Source organism: Mixophyes fleayi, chromosome 2, assembly GCF_038048845.1.
Source record: "Mixophyes fleayi isolate aMixFle1 chromosome 2, aMixFle1.hap1, whole genome shotgun sequence".
Taxonomy (NCBI): domain Eukaryota; kingdom Metazoa; phylum Chordata; class Amphibia; order Anura; family Limnodynastidae; genus Mixophyes; species Mixophyes fleayi.
In genome coordinates, this window is record NC_134403.1 from 73,496,270 (window position 1) to 73,511,796 (window position 15,527).

The 15,527-nt window shown below is 37.2% G+C and overlaps 1 protein-coding gene across 2 annotated transcripts; it reads left to right on the plus strand.

The window, feature by feature from the left end:
• Window positions 1-468: 468 nt before the first annotated feature.
• TMEM106C (transmembrane protein 106C) lies at window positions 469-14,178 on the plus strand. 2 transcript variants are annotated; one of them, XM_075199273.1, is made up of 8 exons: window positions 469-575; window positions 3,081-3,295; window positions 3,835-3,898; window positions 4,573-4,732; window positions 6,313-6,453; window positions 8,342-8,391; window positions 10,256-10,309; window positions 11,581-14,178. In XM_075199273.1, exons 2-8 carry the CDS (start codon window positions 3,097-3,099, stop codon window positions 11,693-11,695), a joined length of 783 nt encoding a protein of 260 aa, XP_075055374.1. In that variant the 5' UTR covers window positions 469-575; window positions 3,081-3,096; the 3' UTR covers window positions 11,696-14,178. The 2 variants fall into 2 exon arrangements, with proteins under 2 accessions (XP_075055374.1, XP_075055375.1); XM_075199274.1 differs by lacking the exon at window positions 469-575 and adding an exon at window positions 831-852.
• The last annotated feature ends 1,349 nt before the right edge of the window (window positions 14,179-15,527 follow it).

Consider the following 15,527-nt stretch of genomic DNA (forward strand, 5'->3'; position numbering starts at 1 on the left):
AGGTTAATTGGCTGCTATCAAAATTGTTCCTAGTCTCTCCCTCTCTGTCTGTTCCCCTCTCTGTCTGTGTGTGTGTGTGTCTATATATTAGGGAATTTAGACTGTAAGCGCCAATAGGGCAGGGACTGATGTTAATGAGTTCTCTGTACAGCGCTGCGGAATTAGTGGCGCTATATAAATAAATGATGATGATGATGATGATGATGAAAGAATGTGCTGTTAATAGTAAATGCAACCACTAGGGGACCTGAACGTTTTGGCTGTCCTGGCCTATCAGGTGCTGGGACTTGTAGTTCCACTGCACTTTGTCCCAAAACCCGGATTCTATATCGCCTCACAATCTACTCTTTGGACATAGTACTCTTATATCCTAGTCATGCGCGATATAAACATCCCTGAACAACATCCATTAACATCCCTCACTGTGACCAGTTGTTGCACAGAACTATTTTCCGCCGGTGCTTCCGGTCACGTGGAGACAAGTGCTGGGTGGGCGGAGCTTCAGCTGTTTTCTCTGGGTCTCACGGTGACGGATACCGACTATTATCCAGCGAGATATCCCGCCGCCCCTGCAGGTGAGTGAGGAGACCTAACCTGTCCCTGTCTACCACCGGCCATAGCACACCCCACTGTCTGTCACCCCGAAGTAACATATCCGTAGGTATGTCACCCGCTGCGGCGCCCCCTCCCCCCCCGGAATATATATGTAATATGGAGTCAGCATCTGATGACCACGCCCACTGTGTATCCCTATTACCATACTGTATACATATTACGTAGTACCGGGATGGTGTGAGCTGCAGCGGCCTTCTCACCAGTACACAATGTCATCCCGTGTATTGTAATAGACGTGTAAGCTGCAGACCTCTCTTTTATTGAATGCCAACAACCACTGGACATCAGAGACACCAGTGACTGCCAGTGACAATCCTCGCTGCTCTCTTGTATGTCTGGGTCTTGTAGGGATTGTTCTGGTTAAAGGGTCTTTGCTTTTGCCAGACCAAGTGCCTACAATTGTTGTTTAATGCAGCAAATACGTATGCTGACTGTGGTAGCATCTCTATGGGTTATTTCTTTTTTTTTACTACTAACACATTTATACTGTACCTCACTCTACTGTTTTATACTGAACACGTTGGGCTACAGATTGATTAACTAAAAAGTGTTAGCATTTGTCAGATGTTTCCGTTGTTAAGTTTAGCAAGAAGTTTTGTTTTATGTTCACATCAGCAAAGTAACCCAGATTTGCAAATGATTGTTTTTTGTTTTTTTAACCAACCTCATTTGCTGACTAAGACTTACACTGCTCAGTGTTTTGTATAGATACATTGTATTATACTTTGGATGTGCTGACAGTATGTTCACCAGTGATTCTTTTTTTTTCTTGATTTTTTTTTTTTTTTTTTTTTTTAACATCAGCTGTTTTTATTGAAGTTTTAGCAGGTATTGGGGTACAAAAAGTGAAAATGAGAGGAAGGAGCACACAAGGGGGGAGAGTAGAGAGGGTACATAGTGGAGTAGGAACACAGCAACATACCACTAACAAGTTGCATGTGGCATAGAGACAGTGATGGTGTTTAGTAAGGTAACAGAGTTCACAGAGAGGGGTCTGAGGTCTCGCAGTGAGTAGACTGCGGGAGTTCAATGAGAGTGGGAGCAGAGTAGGTAGCGGAAGGGCTGGAACGAGCCCCATGGGCGCCCTTCTGTGACATGGACGTGCCAGTCAAATAATTTCATTAACAGGGAAGAAAGTGCGGTGGAGTAGAGCACCCCTAGGATCTCTATTTCAAAACTAAATTGAACGTTATACAGCACTTTCTGTAGGGCCTGATTTACAGGCTTGGGTTATAGCAGCTCATGCGGCAATAAGAATATGGCTAAATACGTATCGAACCAATTATTCTTTTATATAAAAAAAACAAGTTTAAGAACAATCTATTCTTGACAATTTAAATAAAAAATGTTTCTTTTTTTTTTTTATACATAGGATTTATTTGCACTTTATAATGTCAATTGATATAACTTTCCAGTGAAACCTTTTGCTATATGGTAATTTAGTTTTATAATGGCCCACACCAAACCTCCAGTAAAGTGCATATATTTGGCATCCCTGTAAATGTTAAAAAATAATATCCTAAAATGAGGGATATATTTAGTGTTTAGTGCAATTTTTTTTTTACATTACACAAAAGAGCCATATCAATAATGGCTTTAGTTAAAATTGTGTGATGAGAAATTTGGTCCCTATCTTCCACAAATCGCTAAATTCACAGTGGCACCATTCTATACAAAGCATTTGTTACATAGTAAACCACAATACAATCACACTACCCCACTTCTTCCTTCCTATTCCAGTGTGATGCAAGGTAGACATTCTGTCCTCATAAGCTGCTTTTAAGAAAGACTGCTATAGGCCAAGAGATAGGATAAGGTAGCATTCTGGACATATTAAGTTTAAGCCCTAATCTCTAAGTTTATAAATCATGATAATCCACAAAATTTGATATAAATGTCCAATAATAGGCTTGCCTGCTGTTTAAACTTCATTCTCAGAGTAATTAGGACTGCCATATTCACTTCTAGGTGCAGTTCGGTTCATCTTATTCCAACATTCATGACTACTATGACTCTTCACATGATCTACAGAATGACCCTTCTTTTGAGCTATGCTTTCTCTTTGGCTAGTTAAGTGTAACTAATGCTGTGCTTTCCAGCCTAAAAATGTAGTGGTCAGAAGCTACTTTAGTTGCATACAACTCTACGTGTTAAAGGTAATTTTTCTTTCACACTAGAGCACATCAGCCGTGAGATTTTAAAAGTGCTCTGTTGTGAAGGGAAAAACACGTTTCGGTAAACAGAAAGCTGGATGTCCTTAAACTAGCTTCTGAATGTTGACTTTTCTTGACCAGAAGAAAACAGTCTGTAAATGCTAGTGTGACACCAGCATAATGAAAAGGATATCCCCAAGGCCAATTGTTTTATTAACCTACACATCTACAAGACTACTCCATAATGTGTAAACTGTTAGCCATTTGGTATACCTTCTAGCGTTTTCATTTAATTTTGTTTTGTTAAAACAGATGCTGAACAAAGACTATGGGGTCAATAATGTCTGCATACACCAATCGTACGACATCCTCGAAGCAGGCTAACAACTCGCGCGTTGAAGAGGATGATGATTTGTTAGATGAAAAGGACAGGGAGGAAGATATTGCCCAATTTCCTTATGTTGAATTTACAGGCCGTGACAGTATTACCTGCCCTTCCTGCCAGGGAACTGGATGCATTCCAACAGGTGAGACACAAGGAATTACTGCTACTGGTTTCTCTGAGCCATTTACAGTTAAAGCTCTAATGTGATTGATAAGACAAAAATAACTTGAATATGGTAGCTTACTTTATAATCTAAACATAAATCACACGAACAATGAAATCACTTATTCTATTTCTACGTCTGATCTAATTTTGACAAATGTATCTCATTCATAGGTTTGTTTTTTAACCTGAATTTTAAAATTTTGCCTTAATATTATTTTTTGCCTGTAATTTTATTGGAAAATTAATAGAAAAAATAAAAAAATTATATTTTTGTTACCTTGACTCTCTATTACAAAAATAATTAGAATAAACCGTATAATTCATATTTCATCAAGAGCCTTTAATGAAATGTTGTGGCTGAGAAACCATGGATTCAAAGTTTTTTTTCCCTCTTACCATTAAAAATAAAAAAGCATTTTCAACAGATAAAGTTCTTGTTTTCCTAAAGCATTTTCTCTTTCACTTTCCTCGATTTTGTTTTTTTTATATATTCATTATATATGTGCCTTGTTTCAGAGCAAGTGAACGAGTTGGTTGCGTTAATACCATACAGTGACCAGCGACTGCGGCCCCAAAGAACGTAAGCATGAGGGAGAGTGCATGTACTTTTCTCTTTAATGCCACATATTCAAACATTTATGGGCTTTTTATTTCTAAATAAACATTATTTAATGATTCATAGTAAAGCTTCAAACCACTTTTATTACTTGATATGAAAGCTGCATTACCATCTAGGGAGGGAGCCAGAGCATTATATCTCCACTAACCCCCCCCCCCACCCCTGAAGCCAAGGTTGCTCCGTGCACCTTTGTTCCTAGGCTCATGGTTAGTCTCTGAGCCCCGGCTAAAAACTGTGGCTGTGTGATGTTTTGGAGGGAGTGTAAGGTGGAGGACCAGTGCAGGGCCACCATCCTTGACATTGTGACTTCTCATTGGTTTCCCCCTTGCTAAAACACCCAACCAAAAAATAGTCACTATTTTTAGTTGTCCAGGCTGGTAACATGCTAATATAATAACAAAAACACAAACTTTGTATTAAAATCTTTCATTTCTGTTGCAAGAAAAGTCAGTTACCTTATAACCATGTAATATTTAACTTTCAATGTCATTGTGCTCAGAGCAAGAAACTCACTCAAAAGTGTTGTGTAAGGCGATATATATAGATATTAATGCCACCATTTCATGCACAGCTTCACAGAGAATATTTAGTCATTCCCAATACATCTAATTTCTTGTGTATACATTTCTCAACAGGAAACTTTATGTCGTGCTTTCGGTTCTGCTATGCCTTTTAATTTGTGGTCTCGTGGTGTTTTTCCTGTTTCCACGAACTGTTCTTGTAGAGGATGGTGGTATCCGAATGGTAAAAGTGTGGTTTGATAATGAAAATCACATTGTGAACATTGCTATGACGGTACGTACTGTGAAAAGATTTGCTCCAACTGGAACAATTATTTCTTTGTGCTAAAGATACAGTACTAAAGAAACAAATGTACTCAATTAAAACTTCTGCATTCCTCTCTGATAAACAGAATTTATTATGTTTTGTCCAATTTTTGCTCCCTGTTCTCTAATTCTTATTCACTGAAATCTGTTATTAGTGTCGACTATTTGCTAGTGAAGACCAGCTCTTTCACAGCTAAAGATATAACTGTGGTAATAAATCATAAGGTGTCAAAGGGCTTGTGAATGGTCCTCCCACTCACAACCCCCCTCTGCCGCCATATAAATTTGGTGAATAAGGGTTGGCGGAGAGGGGAAAATATATAGGTGCAGCTTTAAAATAAATACTCGGTGAGTATAAACTAGTGTCTAATATAAATATATATTATTATTATTATAATACCTGCCCACAAACAGAAAAATCTGTCAATAAACGGCATATGAAATTGTAAATTTTATGTTAGGTGTAACTTTTTTTTATATTTCTGATTTAAAAAAAAAAACAAAAAAAAACTTTCACCTTGTCTTGCAATTCTATAGTATACTTCATACTTGTCTACTCTCTCGGAAGAGTAGACAAACCTCCCGGACCCTATAAAATGCCGAAATTCTAGGTATTGAATAGCGAGGGGGGGGGGGGGGCTCGATTGTCATTAAATCCCGCTATTCATTGCTGATGATTTTCTGTATTTTATAGTAGGGGCGGGACTATAGTGATGTAACAACGTCATCACGCCCCCTCCTACCCTCTGTCACATGATCTGTACTCCGATCTCCCGGAGTACAGATTTAAAAAGTAAGCAAGCATGGTATACTTTATATTACAAATACTTCAATTGTAGATTTTCTCCAAGTAAAAGGAGGTCCCCAATTTAAGCCAAAAATGAATTGCTGCAGCTACCATGGAGCAAAACCTGCAGCTCTCAATAATCCAGTGAAAACTGTCGCCTACAGGCTGTAGTGTGGAAGAGCATAGTAAGATGCAGTTTTGGTTTTAGGTGGAGACCCCAAGTACTTGTCTGTCTGATGGTGTACAGTATTGGCTCTAGGGAAATAATTGAATACATTTTTGTAAATATAATTTCTCCTCTAAAGGTAAACCAATAGAATGTTGACAGATTTAGAATCTAGTCTTGTTTGCATAGCTTGCAACTAAAATGGTAAAATTTCCCAGGAAAAATAGCTAGCATTTTTGTACATACTTTTTTAAAGACTTCAACAGAGGAATCTCTCTCATGGTGACTACACCCCTATGTACAGCTCTAGCAGCCTGGTGACTGATTGACAGGCTTTTAGATATGAAGGCAGAGATTGGAGAAAGGAAAGAGTATATATTGTATCATCAAAACTAGTTAGGAAAACATTTGCATTTGAGTTTGCCCAGGATATATTTAGATTAACATTTCATGATTAATCATCTTTTTAAGTATAGAAACTGTGTTATTTGTACACTGTTCAGTTAACGCACAAATCTATAGAGATGACTGTGTGTACAAATGCTAGTCTGCAGAATTAAACTTAATATTGTACATATGTTTTAATTTTTTACAGAGCACATTACAGATGACCAATTCAAATTTCTATTCAATCTCTGTGGATAGCCTGATTAGCCAAGTACAGTACATGAACACTGTCATTGGAACCCAGCAGCAGACCAATGTGTCTGTTATCCAGCCGCTCAGCGAGAAACTGGTAAATTACATTTTTATTATATTACAGTATGTGCGCTTTGCCGTGTCTGCATTATGTTGAACTGCACGCAGGTATCCCAGCTGAGATTGTCTGCAGTTTTCATAGTAACGCAGATACATAAAATTAATGTGATTATCTGACCATGGAGACTGCAAGTTTGGCACATGCACCACATATATAAATAAAGAAACCTTGTAGATTATAAAAAAAATTAAACGGTGAAGGATAATAAGATATTGTGTAATTACTAAAGATTAAAATTCTAAAAGCCCACTTATCTCAGTGTAAATGAAAGACTAATGTCTTATCAATATACAGTATTTTAAACTAAGATGAGGGGGCCTTTATGATTTTAATCTTCAGTAATTTCACAATACCTTATTTCTTTCTCTCCTCCATGGCAGTGGATATTAAGACGTTAATCCACACCTCCACTTGAGTCAGAAAGAAGACCTTTTTGGAGGGAATGTAGGGCCACTCCTCTGGCCTTCATGTGTCTTCTTGCCTGTCCTCCACTAAGGGTAAGGGCAAATTATGGGTAGAGGGCAAGAGGGGCTATCAGGAGGAACAAGTGCTGATTGTTTAGTCCACATTGTTGTGCTAGCTGCATAAACCATGGGGGAGACGTAGAGGGACGGGCATCTAACTTTCGGGAACAATCAAAACACTCTGAATACAGGGTAGACAGCAGCATAACATGCAATATATAATGTGTGCTTATGTATAGATATGATGCATTTCCTACTGTAAATAAGGATATTAGAAGTCACCAAGGCGTTCTGTAAACTTTAGAAATTTCACAGAAATACAATGTGACTTGTAATGTGTGTAATAATTTACAGTAGGGGTTTATTTTCTTAAGTTTTGCTAATTATGCCAAGTGATGACATCAGAACAGAAACCATGCAGCCTATGCTGACCGTCCTACTGTTTTGTTTGGTTATTTGACATGTTAATGATGTCTGTCAGAGGACTCACAATAATGTGCGCTGCCTAGTAAGAGTTTCCTGTCATTTTTAGAGCGTGTATACAGGGATAGAGGTAATAGAATACCATCATAGGGCCCGGTGCAGAGTTGACCACTCCAAATCGCAGCTGAAAATTATATATATTTTAGAGATAGATAGATATCCATCGGTCTATCCTATCATGAGAAGCTAAATAGATCCATGTCGCTCCATTTAATCATTCGCATCAGTCCTTGTCCAGTTGGAAGTCTAAATTCTCTACCCCCAACGCTGGGGTCCATTTTGTCAGTATCCAGGGAAAAAAACCAACTCAAACAAGGGAAGAACAAGCAAACACTGCACGGATGGTGTCCTGTTTGGAACGGAACCCAAGGCCCCAGCACTGAGAGGCAGCAATGCTAACAAATGAACCAGTGTGCCACCCAGTCAATGCTGATAATCCTGAGTATTTTAAAAAAAACAACATCATATGTACGCAGTATAAAATGATCTGTGTAGAAGATTGTGCTCAGTCCATTTCTAGTAGTCCTAGATAGGTTTTTATCCCACTCACGATCCAATTTGTAGAGTAGAAAGAGAGACAAAATGACTAATACCATCAAAATAATTAGTATTTTTGTCTATCGCCTACTCAATGGTCTGGATCTTCAGTGATAATAGATTCCTAGGAGTGGATTCTTATCGCCATGTTTTACACATTTCAGTACCACCTTGCTACCTTATACTGTCTTGATAAACGTTCAAGATAACCTATTGATTTGTTTCTGTTATTTTTTTTAAATATTTTTATTTTTTTAATACAAGACATATATATGGGTCAGCTGTTTTTTTGTGATAAATTTATATATATTATATACCGTATTAATGTATATTATATACTGTATTAATATGCAGGAAGTAATGAATCTGTATATTTTTAGGTGAATTTCACAGTGAAGTTGGAGTTGGGTGGGACCTTATCTTATTTATAGTAAGTATGTTACATAGAGTAAAGGTTATTGCTAAAACACTGAACAAGTTGTTAAAATTGCTAATGCAAGAATGTTCGAGTCATCCACTTGGTTCGCATATAGACATTTGGACGACGATTAAAAACAAGGAGGAGTTTGTGTGATGGTTCGGCTGGGTGGAGTGGCTCGGAATGGGGCTTGATGTGGTAACTCGGTTGACTGAATTTGTCCCACAAATAATATGGAGCTCCAATATACATCCTCCCCTTCCTAGGAATGTTCTAACTCATATCCTGAAAATGAAGTACTGAAAAATTCTGATTTGAATTAAGAATGTTTATTCATATTCTTTCCTTTTTGTTGAATTTCTGTCATCCTGGTTATATTTCTTCCCTCCCCACCCCCTTTTTTGGTACAGTAGAAACGGACAAGATATTTGTGTCAAATTAAAATTGGAATGCAATTTTTATATATTACGAATTTATAGCTTTCGTGATAGTTACGCTCTACTTGTTGTACCAATGTTATTGGATCCGTCTCCTGTCATAATCTGTTATTACCCCCCCCCCCCTCCCCTTTTTTTTATTGAAAGAAAATATCAGTAAAATGCCAATATGTTATGAAAGTGGTGCAGCAAGATCTTGCGCTGCAGTTTCCCAACTCTGATGCTAAAAGTTGGCACTGAAAGAACCCGATATATGGAACCCGACAGATTAAATAAAGCAGTCTTACAAGTTTCGACAGTCCCCTTGGAGAGCTCTGCTGTGCCTCCCTGTTCCTGGACTGGAGCGCAGGATTAATAAACTTTTTTCCATAATCTTAATGCTGCAAAATCCTCTATAGCCAAATTCTGGAAGAACCCTTCCCTGTCTCCCCTCCAGCTTGTGCAGAACAAAGTTTGGTTCATTGCCTCTGTGGAGCGCATCACTTATCCGCTTTACAGACTCGCTCCCTCACTTCTCCTCCTACTCATTAACCGTTCTGTGTTCCCAGTTAGCCTGGCTCTATACACTACACTAAGGTTGATATGAATGTTTCCATTACCTGTTTATCCATTGATGTTTGTTGATTGTCCATTAGCTCTTTTCCTGGTTCTGATTCGGTCCTGACGGGCGCTCTGCTCTCTCCATTCTTTCTCCCCTTCCCTTTCCTTCCCTCCCTATTTTTCAATTTATTACAATGACATGCTGCTGATGTATTGTTCTACTTTGTTTTATTTTCACCTACTGCTGTGTTGATGTTACCTTGATAAACATTCCTTTCTCTCTTTTTTCTTGTTTTGTTTTTTATTGTCATATCAAGATAAGGTGTTTATAAAAAACAAAACAAAAAAAAAGCAGTTTTCCTGCCATCACTTGACCAAGGAGGTATTCATTTTACCCACATCACAAGGTGTGTGGGGGAGGGGGGCAGGGAAGGCTCTTATGTATGTCTCAGAGACCTATGCTGGGATGGGGTTAACATTATTTCTGAACTCCAGAATTCTCCAGAGGATGTTAGATGTTATATTTACCCTGCCTTAGATCATTTTTTTTTTTTTCTTTTTCTTTTTCTTTTTTCTTTTACTGCGGCTGAATAAGAAATTCTTCTGTTTATGTAATGAACAGCACGCGACAGAGCAGATAACTGATGTTTATCAGTTTGTACAGTACAGGTTACTGAAAGTAAAAATTACAGAAAGTGTTGAGGAATGCAACATCCTGTCACCGTGTTCATTAAGTTTTATATATTTAATTTTCATTAAGTAAAATTCTCAGATGTCTAACACAGAGCTCATTTGATGCTGTTATGTGTCTGGTTATATTCTTGAAATACAAAAGTCATATTTGTCCTTTGTAATTTGCTGTGCTTAGCTTTTGGTAAGTTTGTTCTCTTTTCTTTCAGTAACTTCTGCACGTTTCAGTCTGTGAAAGTGCACAACATAGTAGTTTTTATGCGGTATGTAGCGCTCTATTTTCGTGTTTTTGTTTTCGCTTCGTTGTTGTATTTCATACTCCCTAAATGTCATTAAACGAGTTTTAAAAAAAAAAAAAGAAGATGGGAAATGTGAGTGAAATGCTGATTTCTAAGTACGTTTCTCTTCAGATAAGCTCTGATAAGCACCTGTAACACAGGTGCAATGTTATAATATTGCATTGTTACATTTTTCAAAAAAACACAAGTTAATTAAGAAATTCCCCAGGCTCAAAAAGTGTGATCACTTACAAAAGCATTAGCCATCATTTAAATCCGTTTTAATGTGCACAGACCATGCATATGGCCTATAGACACTACACTAAAGGTCATGTTTTGCAGATAAGATATGGTTTATTTTTCACTCTTTGCTGTGCATTATGCTAAATCCAGTTCAGAGAAAAATGTCAGCAAACCATGCATGCATAGTGAATGAGTGATGGTACATATGGATTTAAACAACAAAGCCATTGTACATTAAATATAAATAAGTTGACTGTCCCTTCCTGGTTGTTAGTGTACAGACCCGCTTGTTTATAATTCACCATGTTACTGTAGCCTTTGGCTTGCCTGTAGACATTTTTTTTTTTGTTCATGTATGATTAGAACAGCAGTGTGGTAGCTGAAAAGTATTTATAAATCAAAGTGAATACTCCGCCACCTCGATGCAGCAGACCTCTGCCTGCAAACACTTGAAAGAGAACTCTACCCAAAACTAAAATCTCCGTTTTGGGTGGAGATGGAGTTAAAATAAAAAATCATGCTTACCATACAGGTGACATTTACCATAGTCCTCAGATTTCCTGCTGGCTGTAGTAGTTCATACAAATGGGAATGTTCGTCATTGGGTTCCACAGGGAAAGGTGTCTGCAAGTACTTTCATTTTTTTTTTAACTCCATCTCCATTCAAAACTTGCCCCAGGTCATATTTGTCTCTATAGTCCTTTTTCCTTTTTTTTTTTTTTTTTTTTAATTAGTGCTTGTTGTATTTGTTTTTTTTTTTTTTGTTTTTTATATAACAAACTGAAGATGTGCAAGACAAATTGGGTTAAATAAGTCCTGAAACTGTTCCCAGTGCATATTGCACTGCGCAGATTCTAAATGTACTTTATTTGTTGCACACAGATGTACTGGAGGTGAGTGAGGCCAACCATTAGTCTGTATTGCATTGATTTTTCTTTTTATTTGCAATGGTATGAAATGTGTTTACATTTATGACTACTGTAGCATCTAACTTTTTCCTCTTCCTCCTACAGAACATCAGTGAAGCTTTCCTACATTGGGCACACATCACAGAGCTCCCTGGAAACCTACCAATATATTGATTGTGGAGCAAACTCAACGATACTAACTGACCATCATGCTCTATAAAGTTAACATTGGCCATAACAAAGTATTAACAGCACTGACACCTTTACTTTTCACTGTGATTCCTCCATAGAGAGCATACAACTAATACCACTGCAGGAGCTTATAGCACAAGTTTACATTAAAGAGTACTGGAATCTGCACTGCCACTTTCTTTTAATTGTGCAGGTCTGCCTAATCACAATAACGTGACTAATTTATTTTGAAGTAGTGGGAATGAGTATTTTATCTAAAAAAATATAAACGCAATTGCGGTTTTCTAATTATGATTGTTTTGTATAGCATTGGTGACCCTCATTTTCTGTAGTTCTTTTTATTTGATTATGGTTATTCCCACCTTTTACTTGCAAGAGTATTTTTTACCATTTTAAAATTCTGTTTACATTTGAACCTCTTGGGCCACATATCTATATCCAATTTGCACAATACACAGCACAAGGTCTCCAAAATTAGGTAGTAAAAGCACATAAACTGCCAAAATACTTAGACTAAGCTATAATTAACTGTGGCTACAAATGTTTGTTCTTGTGGATTTGTTCAGCTATTTTCCCTAAACCTTGAACGTTTTGTGGCCGGTTTTGTATAATTAATTATTTAAAACAAGGTAATATTAATACTGGTATAACAGTGTCCTTACCGTTGACACCTTAAAGGCACTTCAACTAAAAATGTTTTATTTATTTAATTGTGCTTAGTATAGTGGAATGCTTGTGCTAGCCATAGGTTTTTGTGTTATTTTTCTGTGCGATTGCTGTTAGCCCGTAAAGGAGTTGGGTCCATCTCCTCTGTACCTTCTGGCAGTTTAGATACTGGCCATGCCACAGTTACATTGAAACCAACAGTCATTCCTAACCTATGCTCCTAAATTGTTGAATGTGGAGAGGATTATCATATATGAATACTGTACTTTGACTGCCTTTGAAAAAAATGTAAAGCACTATGTATGGGATAGACAAAAACAAGACAAACTAAATTCTAAAAGCAGTCATTATAGATGCTCCTTGACACTGGAATGTTATTCATTCTTAATATTGATGTTTGACAAATATATAAAGGGAGAATTTTAAAATGAGGGTTAATGTGCTTCAAAATGTTCCCCTTGATTTATTAGTTTTACAACTCAAGGGTACCTAAAATTGTTCTGCTTCATGGTTAGACACACTGTATTAGTCCCAGGATGATTTGCAGAGCGGCTGGATCTTGTAAGGTTTCCAACCTGTGATAAGCCAAAATGACAATTTTCTGTATTGGCACAGGATAATAGATGTGTAATCGGGAGGCTTATTGGTAAATAAGAGGTCATGAGTTTGTTAAACATTTATGAATAGAAAAGGGTAGGTACTGTGTTTAAATTTGTAGTGAAAGGTACTTTGTAAGAAAGCAGATGAGTAACGCTCTTATTACTTGGAGACCATATTTACTTCTGTGTAGATACCATAATTTGGTGAAATGTATTGACTTCTTCAGTTAAATGAATCTTTTAAATTCTAAAACCTATTTTGCTAAGCAACAGAATCCATGTCGGTGGTGCATTCAGCTGTTCTGACTGGCTGCGCTTGTCAGTGTGGTCAGAGGGTGACTGCACACAGGTCAATGGCATTCATCTGTTTTCCTCTGGCATACATTTACTAGCATGCTGAATAATGGTCTGAGACTGCCTGTTATTGGCTGTGTATGAAGCCAGCAGCAGAAGCGCCAAAGAAAATGCTGTCCGTGACTAATAACCTGGGCATGTAAGAGAAACATTATCGCCATACGTACTGGAAGGGCTATCCTAAGGGACATAGATATCTAATGACCGCAAACATGGTCATTTACAGTTTGCTGAATGCTTTGTTTTTTTTCTTTTTGGTGTTTTTTTTTTTTTTTAAAAAAAAGGAAACTAGTTGAACACATACCAATCCATTAACGTTCTCAAGTGTGTTCTCAACAAAGATACCGCCAAGCATTTTACGGCAAGCATGTAATAATTTAAAGTTCTACCCCTCGGGTTATTTGTGAAGCCAGGGAAAACCTTTTTTGTTTCTTTTATTTAAATGCCCATCACAACCTTTGTCACAAACTAAGGGACAGATTTATGGATGTTTGATTATACAATATGTTTCAAATATCTTTAAATCATAAACTGGGCCTCAAACTAGCTCACTCTTGTTTATATTTGTTTTTTTACTGTATATTGATCTTAAAGTTAGTTTAGTTGCAGTTGTATAATAAATCTAGTCCTTAAAGCACAGTGAATGCAATAATTATAAGACAAGCGTTTGCTTTTTGTTTTCGTTAGCTTTTCATGTTTGTATGGTGGCTACAAAACTGGTGTGAACAGAAGATGCATATCCCTGTAAAACTAATATTCTAGGTGTCCTGCGCAAATATAACTTTGTTCACTTAGTCATTCTTTTGTTAAATAATTTTAATGCTCACAATCATACAGTTTGGGTTGTATAAATTTTGTTTTTTGCAAAGTTAATAAAATAGTTTGTGTTTAACGTTGTGATTTTATTTTTCTATTTGTACAATCATCTTTGAACGCATCACTAAAAAATGGTGGTACTCTTGTTTTAATTGATTGAAAGAGGTCTATGATATATTTCATTCATCCAGTCTAATGTATTCTTATTATCCTTCAATACTACCTAGCAATAATATAGAGGCAAAGTAAATATCCATTGCTTTATATGGAATTAATACAAAAGATAAGAGGACCCTGCTTGCTTTCGCTCATAATCTATAGGAAATGTCAACTGTTACAAGTATGATATGTGCTGAACACTGGGGAGATGTAAATATTATAACTACAATGGGAAAAGGAAATGCATATATCTGTGTGTATTGTATTATGTCTGTCTAAGACCTTTTCCATTACAAGTGGCTTGCCAGCTTCCTTCTCACTACTGCTATACACTTAGTGGCCACTTTATTAGATACACCATTATAGTACTGGGTACTTTGCCCCCAAGAACAGCCTGAATTCTTTGTTCCAAGGTGCTAGAAACATTCCTTACATATTCTGGTCCATGTTGACATGATAGCATCACACAGTTGCTGCAGATTTGTCAGCTGCACCTTTATGCTGCAAATCTTAAATTCCATCACATCTATTGAAATGAAATCTGGTGACTGTTGAGGCCATTGGAATACACTGAACTCCTTGTTATGTTTGTGGAACCAGCTTGAGATGGTATGTGCATTGTGACACGGGACGTTATCCTGCGCGTAGTAACCATAAGAAGATGGGTAGACTGTGGCCATTAAGGTATGCAAATGGTCAGCAATGCTCTATTGGTATGAAGGGGCCTAAAGTCTGTCAATAAAACATTCCACACAGTATTGCACCAGCCTGTATGGTGGAGTAATGTTTGTGTAAAATTCTGACCCTATCTGCATGTCTCGGCAGAAAATGATATTCCTCAGACCAGACAACATTTTTCCATTCTTCAACTGCTCAGTTTTGGTGAACCTGTGGCCTCAGTTTCCGGTTCTTAACTTACAATAGTGGAACCCGGTGTGATCATCTGTTGTTGTAGCCCATGTACTTTAAGGTTTGATGTGCGTTCAGAGATGTTCTTCTGCATAGCACTGTTGCAGCACATAGTTATTTGAGTTACTGTGTGTTTCTGTCAGTTTGAACCAGTCTGGCCATTCTCTGACCTCTCTTGTTAACAAGGTGTTTTCACTCACAGAACTGCTCGCTGGATATTTATTGTTTTGAGCACCAGTGTGGCTGGATCACTTAGAAATAACCTACTATATAAATTTATTTCAATTAGAGGTGCAATGTCCCAATGTTTATTGTAAATGTACTGATGCCGTGTTAGAGGATATTTGTTTTTGTAAA

Bases quoted from the DNA above. Each gene is read 5' to 3' on its own strand.
- TMEM106C (XM_075199273.1), top strand. From the start codon at position 3,097: ATGGGGTCAATAATGTCTGCATACACCAATCGTACGACATCCTCGAAG. The intron at 3,899-4,572 runs GTAAGCATGAGG...ATTTCTCAACAG, and splicing joins CGACTGCGGCCCCAAAGAAC to GAAACTTTATGTCGTGCTTT. The intron at 4,733-6,312 runs GTACGTACTGTG...AATTTTTTACAG, and splicing joins TTGTGAACATTGCTATGACG to AGCACATTACAGATGACCAA.